Genomic DNA, 13,066 nt, shown 5'->3' with positions numbered 1-13,066 from the left:
TCAAACCAATCAATCAAATCAATCAATCTATTACCCAAACCACTCACATAAACCCCATATCTCAATCAAAATGGGCCTCTGCTTCTCTCTCCTCGGTGGTGGACGCCGCCGTCGGCCCATGATGGGCGGAATGGGCGGAATGGGTGGAATGGGCGGCGGTGGAATGGGTATGGGCCCAGGCTCGCGCTACTCATCAGGCGGAGGAATGCCCATGAACTCAATGGGCGGTGGACGGATGCACCATGGAGGATTCGGTGGTGGTGGTGGAGGTGGCGGATTTGGGATGGGAGGAGGAAGAATGGGGGGTATGGGTGGTATGGGAGGTATGGGGGGAGGAGGAGGAGGGATGGGTGGAATGGGAGGAATGGGGAGAATGGGAGGGGGTATGGGAGGGGGGCGGAGAAGGTGGTAATCTTGAAGAATCAAGGTATGTTTGAGATTGATGGTGTTGATGGATTGTGCTGATGATGGATAGAATTGGATATATTCGACCCACGGATATTGATACCACCTCATATGTCCATCGAGGTTTCACTCCAATAGTATGTCTACTCCTTGTTATTTCGGGTATCGCTAACACGAACGGAACAGTCATATACTCAATTATGCGATAAAGGGAAGAATGATTGACTCGACTCGATTCGATATTGTCTGATACATAGAGATCTCTACGAAATACATGGCAATCATTGAATATAACAGTGAAGGCACATATAGTAATAGTTAATAATATATCCTGCATATATTGACTAGAATACTCATTCATCTATACTATCATGGCTACTATACGTATTTATTCATTGGCCGTATCCAGCCAGATATAAATGCAGCCCAATTCGGATCTCGAACTTAGACTTGCATTTATTTTCATGAGCTTGATGTATAATGGGTCGTTATTATATAAAACCTGTTGCTTTGCCTTGACGGTATATATATCCTGGTATCTTTTATACACCATCAAAGACAGACAGCACTGGCTACATCTGAGCATTCATCAGCAATCTCTTCACTAGAAGATTTTCCAAATATGGTCTATAGAAATGGATGGGTTCTAAACCCCTATGATGGCCCAAGATTCATCCAAGTGCATGCCAGTTTGGCCTTCATTTGAACAACTTCAACTGCATCAGAAGGCAACTCATGTTGGAGAAAGGAGAAATTATGGAAATCTTCAGGTCAAATGGCTGGCTTCTTTCAAAGGTATACAATACATCCGGTCCACTGGCATCAATACTGATAGTCTATCCTTTGACAGTGGATGAATATCCTTCCGTCGAACGGACATACACACCTGTCGGGACTTACAAAACGAAGCTTGCACAGATTAAAAACAGGTTTCGTAAGTGTATTTTCTCAATTGTCGATGAGTGCTAATGATTCTTAATAAAAACCAGACAAACCGCATCAAACCATATCCGGAGTCGTACAAATTTGCTCCACCGAACGGGTTGGACAGGCACAGCGGCAAATTGGATGTGGCCGTCTTATCGCCAGACCAGGATTCATCGAGACACGAAAGACAGGAACTGAAAGGCAGAGAATGGTAGACTCTCTGAGATGTCCCCCAGAGAAACTGTTGGTACTTCGATGGCAATGGAGAATGCGATAGACGCGTCGATCGATGCATGAGACGGATAGAACGAGACGCGAAAGACAAGATGAAATCAAACATCGTGCAATTGCTCCGAAATGTCGCCGTGATGAGATTGCTGGATACCGAATCCAGATGGTATCAAAAAGCCTCGATATGCATTGGCAGAGGTTACGACTGGACATGGACTGAATTCAAGGCAGCAATAGCATTATCGCCAGGATATATAAATACTGCAAGCCAGCTCTGGATCCACAACTCCAATGACCAATCAGTCTATAAACTATTCCAAATCTCCCTCGATGCCAAATGCCTCGCCTCCTTCTTGGTCGTTCCCCTCCCAACCCCTGTGATGCCGTTGTAATTCCCAATCGACTGCCAGTCTGGTGGTGTTTCTCTCAGCATAACCTCTTCATAAACTGGCTTGACGCCTTCCACATCTCCTCGTGCTTTGAGCGACGATGTAAACCTGGCAAGATCGCTAGGTAGCTCCGGTAAAGATGCTGGGCCAGCACTAACACTCGCGCTCACACTCCCACTGACACTGGCACTGCCACTAACACTCCGAGCAGCCTCCTCCCTAACCGTCTGTAACGCACTAGATTGATCTAGCACATTCGCAGGCGGGGTACTATACAGCGACGGCGCCGTCAACGGGGTCGAAGCCAGCGGCGTCGACGAGACCATCGGCGTAGAAGCCACCGACGGCTTCCACGTTCTTTGGCTGAGATATTGATCCAGCATCAACTGGACATTATCTAGTTTCTGGGAGCCAAGCTGGGGAGATTCCTCGTAGACTCTGCCTAGGAATAGATACAGATCTTCCTGTGGTGTGTTTCCGCAACCGGGGAAACGGTACTTCAGGGCCAGGATGCGGCAGAGATCTGGAAAGGGGAGAGCTGTTTCGATATTTGTGTAGATGTGCTTTATTATATTAATAAATGTTCTTTCTTTTGGTGGATATGCATACCTTGAGTTGGGAGACAGGGGTGTCGGGGGGATTATTTCTGCTCACCCAGGAGGCGAGGAACAGTTGCATCCAGTTGTGGCCGAGCCAGATGGCTGTCATTTCCAGATTAGTATATTGATGATATTATCGTTCTTTGAGCTTACCTGTAGCGTTGGTCGACTGTTGGGTAACCATGGTGGTGATGAGAGGTGAAAGGGCGACGATGGGTTTTTATGAGTCGTTGCCACAGCAAGGCTGCAGTGATCAGGATGACTGACTGCGGCAGCTGAAGTGCACAGCCTGGGTATGCTAACTACGATAGGATATTTGATACTATCTGATATTGGGTAATGATTATTGATGCTGGATATGATGGGTTGGAGTGATGGTGGGGATTCGCGAACTTTTCCCCGCCCATTGTCGCGCCCCACGACTTCATGATGCAACGCAACATCAACAAAACAACAACCCAACATCATCATCAAGATGGAACGCCTTCAATTCCTCTCTCTCTTCCTGCAGAGGTCCAGCTTCCAATTGATCAATTTGTATGTGAAGAGCCCTCTGCAGGTGACAGTCTTCTCTATGTCTGCCACCAAACACGCAGGGAGGTGATAATCAGCCTTCCTGCTTCAAAGACCACGATCCTTCGAGGGTCTAGGGGACTTTGTTGAATGGGCATCTCGGGTCCCCCCATATGTACGAAAGTACATTCAAGACATCCACATTGGCTGGCCAGCACCCTGGTGGGACAGAATCAGCGCGTGGTATGGCGAAATACCTACCGGGCTTGAAGAAGAACCAATATCTCCACGGCTGACGACGGCCACGACACCGGAAGGGTGGAGGCAGCGATGGATGCAGATATCAGGGCAAGATATAACAGACCAAGAGAGTCTATCGAATGATCCCGAATCGTGGAGAGAGTTGGATTACAACGCCGTCGACACCTGTCCGATCACAGCCACCTGGGCGGCCTTTTCGGCCTTTAAAAACCTGCAACGAATCTCACTTGATCTGGATGGAGACGAATCGCAATCCAGTGATCCGCAGGCTTGGATACTGTAATTCCCCGATCCGCATTATGAGTTTCATCAATTCCTCAAGATGATCGCTAATACACGGCCTGAAATCCGCGAATTGTGCTTTACGGCAGGGCCGATGGCTCTTGACTTTCTGCGGCATTTCACCCAGTTATCCTCGTTGCGGTTTACCACCACGTCGATTAGTAGAACCAAGTGTGGTTCCAGCATTAGGCGAACTGCTGCCTCGTTTAACGAAGCTGAAGGTATTGGAGTTGTGCTTTCAGACAAACCGCCCGATGAAGAACGAGGAATTGAATATCCCATTTACGGTTGAGAAATGCGTGATTGAATACAAGGAAAAGAAGCTGAGGGTATCGTATCCACCTCCACCATCCCAACCTCCCCCATTAGGTGAAAATGAAGATCCATCAACTGGCTTATTTGGTATATATCCAATGTCAGCTGTATAAATGCAATATCCATCCTATATTTATAATCACAGAATACTCTTATAATGAAAATATAACTAGATGTTTAAATAGTAAGATAATAGCTAACCAGATAGAAAAAGTAGCTGAATAGCTTCAAATTGTTATTGTGTGGGGTTAATCAGATGGCAGAAAGGTGAGTAATCAACTTCACAACCCCTCCATCCTCAAATAAACAACTCACCAAATCCGAATCCAACAAGCTTATCAACTCGCAGAACCATCAACCAGAGAGATAAGATGTCTTCAAATCACCCCCTCTTCATATCTCTCCCCCCAGAAATCCGCTTCCCGATTTATGATCTCATCTTCCAGACACCGTCTGCCGGTTTCCATCTTCTCGATGTCTGCCATCAAACCCGCAACGACGTCTGGCCTATCCTGCTCAAGACACCCCGATTCTTCAAGAGCATGGAAGATTTCATCGACTGGGCATCGCGGACTCCGACTGGGTTGGGGCAATTCATCAAGGAAATCCATATCGAATGCCATGCCAACTGGTGGGCGAAATTCATGGCTGCATACAAGGAAATTCCACATCCCATGGAATACAGGATTCAGCATGCTTCAACCTCAGTGCCAACAGCCAACACACTGGCTGAGTGGAAGCAGCGCTATGTCGATCTGGCCGAGGGCTTTGAGACTTCGCTAGACGACTGGATGCGGAACGACGAGATCGAAGCGGATGGGGCGTGGAAAAGTTCACGCCCGCTTGAAGCGACCTGGCAGGCGCTTTGTATGTTCAAGAACGTCCAGATTGCCTCCCTCGTGCTGAATGGGGGCTTGGAGAAAGCGTTTACGGGCCGGTACAATCACCACCAACTACTGATGCTTGAAATGGCCGCCAACGCATGGCCGCATCTACGCGAGTTGGCCTTCAGTTCTGGCGTGATCCCGATCAGCTTCCTTCGTCTTTTCACGCAGCTACGCGCGCTGCGACTGCCCGGGCCGTCAATCACAAGTCCAGACAAAACGCTGGACATCCTGCAAAACATGAAGCACCTGGATACATTGGCACTCCGGCGCTATGCACGCGATGATTTCCGAAATGTTACAGGGACATTCCATTTTATGCGCGATCTAGCGTTCACCCCTGGAGTGGTGGGAAAGATGAATCCTCTTCGCCAGGTGGAACTCCTCCATGAGGATGAGGACTGTCCACCAATGTTAATTACCGGCGACATGATGCTAGCGTTGCATAACCACGCTGACACGCTCGAGTCTCTGGCTGTCCGATCGAACGCGACGGTGAATTCAGACGTTGTCAGCGAGATTTCACGACTTCTTCCTCATCTGAAGAAGTTGAGGGCTTTGGAATTGGCATTTGAGATACCCGCACCGTTTAATGAGGGGGATTTGGATATCCCGACTACTGTTGAAAAGTGTGTGGTTGATATCAAGCAGAAGTGGTCGACGGCGTTGGTTTTGGTAACATAATCATTTGATATACCTGATAGACTCGTTTATGTTAAATCCAGTATATGTTAACCTTACATCCAATGATATCACGACTGTTATATATAGACTGTCGCCTGATGGCGGGGCTGTGCTGCGCGCTTGCCAACACCAAAAGCCAGCGTTATAAATCCACCACCACCTCACATCAACATCAGCATCACCATCATCAAACAAACCATCAAAATGAATCCAGCCCAATTCGCCAAATTCCTCCCTCGACAAGCACCACGCACCGCATCAGCCCACATAATCGACTTTACCACCACCACCCCCTCAATCCCAAAATACAACAATCTCTTCGCGGCCGTCATCGACAACATCCTCACAGAATCTGAATGCAACGAGCTCATCCAGCTGGCAGAATCATCAACCATCACCCCCTCCTCGCCAACACCAACATGGGAACGCGCAATGATCAACGTCGGCGGCGGACGACAGGTGCTCGCAACAGACACGCGGAACTGCGGGCGTATCATCTACGACGCGCCAGACATCGCTGACAAGCTGCTTCAACGGCTAATGCCTTTTCTGAGAAAATTCGAGATTGATAAAATCGACAATAAACCCCGCGTAACTGGCCTCCAAGGCCGAGGAAAAACATACACCCTCACCCGTCTGAACGAACGACTCCGCTTCCTCAAGTACGAGGGAGGCGAGTATTTCAGACCGCACTGGGACGGGCGGTATACAACCCCCGACCGCAAGGAATGCTCATACTACACCATCCAGCTATATCTCCACGGCGAGGGCGAGCAAGATCTAACCGAGCTGGAAGAGGCGAGCAAAACCGTGGCGGGGACAGATGACGCTAATCTGGATAAATCGGGGGAACTACTCGGTGGCGCAACGTCGTTTATCCCGTGCTTTGAGGACGAGGAGACGAAGGTTCGGGTGTTTCCTAAGACGGGGTCGGTGTTGGTGTTTCAGCAGAATGACCTGATGCATGGGGGGGATCCGGTGTTTAGGGGAGTCAAGTATACGGTGAGGACGGAGATCATGTATTCTTTGCGTGATTAATGTGATATAACTGAGTTGTTGATGATAAAAAAAGCAACTGTTTAATATCACCCTGGTGTGTAGGATGCATCCTTTGCATTGGCATCAGTGAAACTTTGCATAATGGCTATTTTACTACTAAAACCAGCTATCTTCACGAGGCGCCGTGTATGATCACGGATTGCTTGGTGATTAGACCATTGCATGGAGTAGCGGTATAGTACAGCCTATCAACGGGCGAATTGCCACCCAATCTCACCAGGGCAATGACTGGCTGTTTTGGGTACTTGAAGCATATCGGCGGTTTCCGGTTGTACCTGCATTTCCCCTCTGCAGATGCGGGGTGATTCAGCATGGAATATTCGATGCAATCTAACTTATCGAACTCATTACAAATAGTACACAAATTCCCTGCCGATTGTTGTTATCGACCGCAAAGACCTCCCCAGACGGGTATAGTAAGCGGGGCTATTATCGTCGACAGCTACATCGTATAGTTATCTAGTCCAGACTATCAACTAGGGTAATTAAATCGGACGGGATGGATGGTGACTATCTACTCCGCATAAGGTATAAATTGAGACCATGCCCTGCGTTTGAAATGCATTGTCACTACCAAAGATAGACAAAATGGGCATTCTCTCAATATCTTTACTTCTCACTCTGGCACTGGGCATCCACGCCCAGCCAGAGAAAAGATATGCCATTGTGGACAACGACTGGTCTGCAATCAGCTTCATACCTTTTCTCCTCGCCCTCGATGGAGGCATGGAAGTTCTGGGATTAGTTTCTGGTAATACCACCTCCATAATTATAACCATCCATCTGACAGATGAATCAGACACCGCCAACACCTGGCAACGCCAATGCGCCTACCACGCCCTCGCCAACCTCGAAGTCGGCAACCTCACCTGCATCCCCGTCTACGAAGGCGCCACCTACCCACTCATCAACACGCCTGAACGTTTCCAAGCCTGGGAAGCCATCCACGGGATCATTCCCTGGCAAGGCGCGTTTGCACCGGAAAACCGCACTTTCGAAGAAGCAGGAAATGGCCCGACATCTGGTAATCCGAACCGGATTGTCAAAGCGGCCTTTGTAGAGGGGTATCCCACAACGGCTGTGAGCAAGTCGACGAATGCAGCTGCGTTCATGGTGGATATGGTGAGGAAGTACCCAGGGCAGGTATCGATCTACTCGGCTGGCGCGTTGACGAATGTTGCGCTGGCTGTGCGGATGGATGCGCAGTTTGCGTCGTTGGCGAAGGAGTTGGTCATTATGGGTGGGTATGTGGATGTGAATATGCTGCAGGTGACGGGGGATTTTATGCAAGCTGATATAAATTCGGATGTAAGTCACCTCCCTGTATAGCTGAAGTATGCTAATGAGTAGATAAACCTGATGATCGACCCCGAAGCCGCAAAGATCGCATTAACAGCCTCTTTTCCCAATATCACCATCGCTGGAAACGTCGCGAACCAAGTCCAATCAACGCAGGAGTTTCTGGATGAAGTATATCAAGTCAAGAATCCATATACGAAGCTCTTCCACGATCACTACGGGACTGAATTTCCATTCTGGGATGAGACTGCTGCTGCGTTGATGGTTGATCCTTCTATTGCTATCAATACTACTACAGGTATGTTACAAATCTCGATCTCTATATTCTTAAAAAACTAACAAGATGGCAGCCTATCTCGACGTGGACGTGGCATTCGGAAGCCCGAATTACGGCAACATCCACGTTTATCAGAAATCGCTGATGCCCCCGAATATCCGCAACGTGACGTATGTGAATGAGATTGATGGAGAGAAACTCAAAGCGATGATGAAGCATGCAATGCAGCATCCAAAGAGCTGCTAATACTATCATAGCCATATATGAATAAGATCAGTTACGATCACCCATCTCCCTCTCCCAGCCCACTTTCTTCGCTTCCCGGCGTTTTGCCCGAAGATACAAACACGATCGTACGAAGAGGGCAATGTGAAATACCCTATTATAGTTAGTATATATATAATTCTTATGGCGAGGACAGGCAGCATACGCAGCACAAAACACCAGCACAGCACCAATGGAACCCAAAGCCCGAGCCGCAGTACCACCACGTGCCGGGATGAGACCGATCACAGAGATACCGAACAGGACGAGAACCACGACAGAGCATACATCGAGTGCAATACTAATGACTGGATGGTTTGTGCGTTTCCGGACGAGGAGGATGAGTTCGACGAGGGACCAGATTGCCACGACGGCGAACTATACATACATCTGTTAGTATAGGTGTAGATGGAAGGTAAGGTCAACATACGAGGATGGTCTGGATGGCTGCAATTCTCGAGGATGCGAGCATGATGATACCGATGAGATTAAGAGTGAAGGCAGCAACCCTCAAAATGAGGGAGATAATCCATCGTCGTTGCTGGATGGTGGTGGAGGGCATTGTAGATGATACTTTGTGATAGAAGAATAGCAGGTGGATGATACTCTGATAGAATAAAGCAATTACCACTTATATAGATATAAACATACGGAGATTTAAGTCAAGCAATGCCTGTAGAGTGTAGACGGACAAACACCGAGCATTCTCCACAAAGACCCTGTATCCACTGTTCAACATCACGAATGTGCGTTTCAATCTCAGACATGCCAAGAGATGATGATGATGATAAGTGAATTGACAATACATCTGGCTGTCAAGATAGAATTAGTATTCACTTTCGATTGCCTCTCTATTGCAATTGAATAACTTACTCTGTCTATTATAGAATATCTACCTCTCAGACGAAAAAAACCATACTGAATGTATGGAGTTTGACGGAGAATGATCCGAAAATTCTCCGACATACAACCTCCGAATGAGACATAAAGTGATCATCACTTGGCATCTCTGGACAATCTATGCTGTTTAAAGTAAACGGCAAGGCTGAGTCGACAAGGCTGACTTGACAAGGTTGACTGGGCAAGGTTGACTGGATTTACATGAAACAGAACCAACATAATCAGATTAACGCTACCCATTACTTTTCGTATATCATAACCTCATCATATATATCCTCCGTTGGAAGTCATCCCACCCATGTGCATCTGCCGAGACTCCCAAGCCAACTTCCTCCCTTCACGCCGTCTATCTCGCAGATGGAGACTCGCTCGGACGAGGAGGACGATATGCAACACGCTGTTTTGTCAGTATAGTCCACCAATATCAAAAGGATGGAAGACATACGCAGCCAGAAAGATACACACAATCCCAATAATGAAGACCGCAAACGCCCAGTTCACTGTACTTGAATGGTGCACAACATAGCTTACGCCAAGTACTGTAATGATGCCGAAAGCGACAAGGATGAGGACGGACAGGGAATCGAAGACGATGTTGATGACGGGGTGGTTGGTGCGTTTGCAGCAGAGGAGGATGAATTCAACGAGGGACCATATCGCCACGACACCGAACTGGGCTGTTAGTGGGGTTCAGATGGTGGAGACATACTATACATACCAGGATCAGCTGGATGATGGTGAGTGTTGTGAGGGTTGTAAGCACGATGCCGATTGCATTAAGCAAAAAGGCTGCTGCTCGGAGGACGAGCGAGAGGACCCATGTTCGTTTCTGGATGTAGGATGGCATTTTGATTGAAGTAGATGAAATGGAAATTAAGATGAAAATGAAGAAGCAAGATGTTTGATATATGTGTTTCTCCGCACAGCCAGGATGAATCCTTCTGTGCCTGTTGTTAGTACCAATTTCCCAAAAAGGACATATACCATTGCCGATCACCACGCGTCTCCAGCACAGCCTTTCTATCAGGTTTGGCTGTGCGGAATATCATATCCTATCTGATCATGCCAAGACAAGTGCCCAGCAAATTATGGATAAACAGCGCTTATTTACACTGCCACTCGATCGGTTGGACCCCACGATGATCATAGTGGCATTGCAATATTCCGTTGGTGGTTACTATCTAACTGCCAATTATACAAGGCTCATTCCCGGTAAGGCTGTCTAAGGAGAGAATGTCATTTATTATACAATATCTACCTGCCTAATTCAATCCATCGCAGGATTCTCTTAAACTCGTCTCTGTCATTCTCCTTGTCTGCCTCTTCATATCCGAACCGCTTGAATTCTTCGAATAACTCCACTGCAGTATCGTAGGTATCCGGAAATGTCCATCCGTCTCGCTGCACCACTTTTTCCAATGCTTGAAAGAGATCTTGGATCTCGTTGAATCCATCGCCTTCTTTCAGGTGGTTTTCTATCTCTTCCTCGCTGAAATGGATAGGACAGGGTCCGTCAACACCGAGTTCATACCAGTACCTAGATTGTCAGATTGATTCTTTTTATAGATAGGTAGCAACATACCGTTGGATCTTAATCAGCGACTCTCGAAACATAAGAATATCACCATCCCACGAATCACCAGCAAAAAGAACCGGATATCGTCGCGTCTTGCCATGATCCATCACGAACGCATCAGCCAGATCCGGTGTTTTCGCCTGCGTCGTCATGAGATATAATCTACACAATGTAGATTTTGCGATTTGCGTCTTAATCTCTGCTTGTTTTTCCTCATTCAGCTGATCGAAATCATCGGGTCGTTCAAAGCGCACTTCACCGTTGTGATCCGCTACCTTCCACGGTCGAACTTCGAGGAATAAAGGTCCTACCCATGCTCCCTGCCAGTCGATCAGACCGGTGATGTTATCCCCTTCGACGAATATGTTTGGGGAATGGGCATTTGGATGCCAGAGAGTGGGACGAGTAAGGTCTTTATTTTCAACGTCGAGTAATGAAGGTGCCACTTGTATGTATTTCTCGAGGAGGTTGATGTGTGCAGAAGGATCATTCTGCGCTGGGCATATTATGCTTGGATCGTCTGGTTGTTTGGGAGTTGCGTATTGCTTTATCCATGCGATTTCCTTTCTCGCGATGGATAGGAGATAGTCGAGGGGGTTTGTCCCTGATGGTCAGCAATGCTCACTCATGGTATTGATATACTTACAAGGACCACGATCGATGTCCATCGTTGATCGTTGTTTATTCCAGAATTCTCGATTGGCAACTGGCCCGATGCTGAACCTTTCGTATACCATTTTCTTGATCTCATCGGATACATCGCCGACAATCTCAGCTGGCACTGCGTCTTGCACTGCATCTCTGAAGTAGATATTCCCATAACTGAATCGTCAGTAAGCCGAAAACAATAGAGACATACATACTGAGTAAACCTCAACGAAGCAAGCTTCGCCTCAACATCCACCATCTGCGTCATGATACTAAGCTTCCCATCAGGCTTCATACCATCCCATTCAATCGCCAACTGTCTCCCCCTCACTTCCTCCATAATAACATACTCCACCCCAACCGGATTCTCACACGCATCCCACGCATACACCCGCGGAACAGGAATCCCCAGCACAACTCTCACAAACTCCATCGTCGCAACCTCTGACGCAGTCCCGTAGAACCTCGTGCCCGAAACACCCATCGGTATACGCGCCACCACCGCCCGTCCATCATCCATTACCAAGCGAAAGGCTTTGTGGGAGCTGCCTTCGCCGATTTTGGTGATGGATGTGCAGTGTTTCGCGTTGATGGAAGCTGCTGCGATGGCCTGGAGCTCTGGGACGTTGAACGGGGTGTAGCGTTCCAGCAGGCGCTGGGGCTCGTTCCAGAGCCAGCGGCCGCTGGTGTAGCTGAAGAGATAGTGATGGTCTGGTTGGATGGCTGGGTTGGTGGTGGATGTTAAGCGGGATTGCTGTGTCCTTGACAGGCCTTTCCAGGGGGAATGACGCGTGAGTAGCCCATGGTATGGGCGGAGAGATAATGGTCTTATTATTGATCTTGGATAGATGGATCTGTATATCGACTTCATTGTGGTTGATTGAGAAAACGCGAGGTTGATTGTGTTTGGGTGCATTTTAAACAGCATGACTCATGCAGTCAAGTGACCTAGCTCATTCTTCTATACAACCAACAGATATAATAGACATTTATATAAACATCCACTAATCAATGACCATGAAAAATATCTCCCCTACTCGCAATTGTCCACGGACACTTGGCCAGAATCGCAGCCTGCCGACGATTCCACCATGAAATACCTTTTGGACCTTGGCCTTGGATTAGGAAGATAAAGGACTGGATATGCAGATTAAACCGACGGGGGATGCGTGATGACATGGTGGATGTTGTGATTGTGCTTCCACGATCACGCTGTCGATGGTGTAGTGGTGTGTGATGGCGAGGTGGCCGGCGTTGTGGGCAATGTATACCATCAGCCACCAGAAGAGGCCGAGGCAGATGGCGCTGCTGCAGTACCAGCCTTGATAGAGGAAAAGGAACATGGCACCGAAGAGGATGTGCATATAGTTGGTCTTTTGAACCCTCATCATCATCATCTATATACCTGAGGGGCCTTGGTGTCTGAATCTGCCATGAGAAGAATCGGCAGTTGAGTAGATGATAGTTCATGAGAATTAGATCTCACACAATCAGTACTGTCTAGACCCAAGCATTGAACGAGAGAGCACTGAACATGCATATAATTTATCTTC

The 13,066-nt window shown here is 47.8% G+C and overlaps 8 protein-coding genes across 8 annotated transcripts; 4 read left to right on the top strand and 4 right to left on the bottom strand.

The window, feature by feature from the left end:
• Position 1: 1 nt before the first annotated feature.
• On the top strand, positions 2-722 carry ASPWEDRAFT_42735 (uncharacterized protein). The gene is made up of 3 exons (XM_040835853.1): positions 2-427; positions 476-542; positions 592-722. The coding sequence occupies exon 1, from the start codon at positions 71-73 to the stop codon at positions 410-412; it is 342 nt and encodes a 113-aa protein (XP_040686401.1). The 5' UTR covers positions 2-70; the 3' UTR covers positions 413-427; positions 476-542; positions 592-722.
• Positions 723-1,769: 1,047 nt separating this feature from the next.
• On the bottom strand, positions 1,770-2,856 carry ASPWEDRAFT_589829 (double-stranded RNA binding motif domain-containing protein). Its single transcript, XM_040838425.1, has 3 exons — positions 2,705-2,856; positions 2,562-2,653; positions 1,770-2,515 (listed from the first exon to the last, which is right to left on the bottom strand). The coding sequence occupies exons 1-3, from the start codon at positions 2,733-2,735 to the stop codon at positions 1,868-1,870; spliced, it is 771 nt and encodes a 256-aa protein (XP_040686400.1). The 5' UTR covers positions 2,736-2,856; the 3' UTR covers positions 1,770-1,867.
• Positions 2,857-4,034: 1,178 nt separating this feature from the next.
• ASPWEDRAFT_589911 (uncharacterized protein) lies at positions 4,035-5,592 on the top strand. The gene is made up of 2 exons (XM_040838428.1): positions 4,035-4,189; positions 4,272-5,592. Exons 1-2 carry the CDS (start codon positions 4,179-4,181, stop codon positions 5,488-5,490), a joined length of 1,230 nt encoding a protein of 409 aa, XP_040686399.1. The 5' UTR covers positions 4,035-4,178; the 3' UTR covers positions 5,491-5,592.
• On the top strand, positions 5,593-6,595 carry ASPWEDRAFT_589857 (uncharacterized protein). Its single transcript, XM_040838426.1, has one exon. It carries the CDS (start codon positions 5,695-5,697, stop codon positions 6,526-6,528), a length of 834 nt encoding a protein of 277 aa, XP_040686398.1. The 5' UTR covers positions 5,593-5,694; the 3' UTR covers positions 6,529-6,595.
• A 542-nt stretch (positions 6,596-7,137) lies between these two features.
• On the top strand, positions 7,138-8,371 carry ASPWEDRAFT_174167 (uncharacterized protein; the record flags this gene model as incomplete). The annotated part of the gene is made up of 4 exons (XM_040831186.1): positions 7,138-7,300; positions 7,349-7,857; positions 7,900-8,146; positions 8,199-8,371. The coding sequence occupies 4 exons, from the start codon at positions 7,138-7,140 to the stop codon at positions 8,369-8,371; spliced, it is 1,092 nt and encodes a 363-aa protein (XP_040686397.1).
• ASPWEDRAFT_589904 (uncharacterized protein) lies at positions 8,199-9,042 on the bottom strand. The gene is made up of 3 exons (XM_040838427.1): positions 8,820-9,042; positions 8,556-8,767; positions 8,199-8,504 (listed from the first exon to the last, which is right to left on the bottom strand). The coding sequence occupies exons 1-3, from the start codon at positions 8,949-8,951 to the stop codon at positions 8,399-8,401; spliced, it is 450 nt and encodes a 149-aa protein (XP_040686396.1). The 5' UTR covers positions 8,952-9,042; the 3' UTR covers positions 8,199-8,398.
• A 1,404-nt stretch (positions 9,043-10,446) lies between these two features.
• ASPWEDRAFT_158823 (uncharacterized protein) lies at positions 10,447-12,384 on the bottom strand (the record flags this gene model as incomplete). Its single annotated transcript, XM_040829756.1, has 4 exons — positions 10,447-10,826; positions 10,872-11,469; positions 11,512-11,687; positions 11,729-12,384. The coding sequence occupies 4 exons, from the start codon at positions 12,382-12,384 to the stop codon at positions 10,544-10,546; spliced, it is 1,713 nt and encodes a 570-aa protein (XP_040686395.1). The 3' UTR covers positions 10,447-10,543.
• On the bottom strand, positions 12,376-13,036 carry ASPWEDRAFT_42726 (uncharacterized protein). The gene has a single exon (XM_040835852.1). The coding sequence runs from the start codon at positions 12,854-12,856 to the stop codon at positions 12,635-12,637; it is 222 nt and encodes a 73-aa protein (XP_040686394.1). The 5' UTR covers positions 12,857-13,036; the 3' UTR covers positions 12,376-12,634.
• Positions 13,037-13,066: the final 30 nt, after the last annotated feature.

This window comes from Aspergillus wentii, assembly GCF_001890725.1.
Source record: "Aspergillus wentii DTO 134E9 unplaced genomic scaffold ASPWEscaffold_6, whole genome shotgun sequence".
Lineage (NCBI taxonomy): Eukaryota > Fungi > Ascomycota > Eurotiomycetes > Eurotiales > Aspergillaceae > Aspergillus > Aspergillus wentii.
Note: the sequence above shows the minus strand (reverse complement) of the source record. Positions and strands in the feature narration are given on the sequence as shown.

Coding starts and splice junctions, on each gene's coding strand:
- ASPWEDRAFT_42726 (XM_040835852.1), bottom strand. CDS start 12,856: ATGTTCCTTTTCCTCTATCAAGGCTGGTACTGCAGCAGCGCCATCTGC.
- ASPWEDRAFT_589904 (XM_040838427.1), bottom strand. CDS start 8,951: ATGCCCTCCACCACCATCCAGCAACGACGATGGATTATCTCCCTCATT. Junction 8,768..8,819: donor CAGCCATCCAGACCATCCTC/GTATGTTGACCT, acceptor ATGTATGTATAG/TTCGCCGTCGTGGCAATCTG. Junction 8,505..8,555: donor GTGCTGGTGTTTTGTGCTGC/GTATGCTGCCTG, acceptor TAACTATAATAG/GGTATTTCACATTGCCCTCT.
- ASPWEDRAFT_589829 (XM_040838425.1), bottom strand. CDS start 2,735: ATGGTTACCCAACAGTCGACCAACGCTACAG. Junction 2,654..2,704: donor ACAGTCGACCAACGCTACAG/GTAAGCTCAAAG, acceptor TGGAAATGACAG/CCATCTGGCTCGGCCACAAC. Junction 2,516..2,561: donor CCCCTGTCTCCCAACTCAAG/GTATGCATATCC, acceptor AATATAATAAAG/CACATCTACACAAATATCGA.
- ASPWEDRAFT_589857 (XM_040838426.1), top strand. CDS start 5,695: ATGAATCCAGCCCAATTCGCCAAATTCCTCCCTCGACAAGCACCACGC.
- ASPWEDRAFT_42735 (XM_040835853.1), top strand. CDS start 71: ATGGGCCTCTGCTTCTCTCTCCTCGGTGGTGGACGCCGCCGTCGGCCC.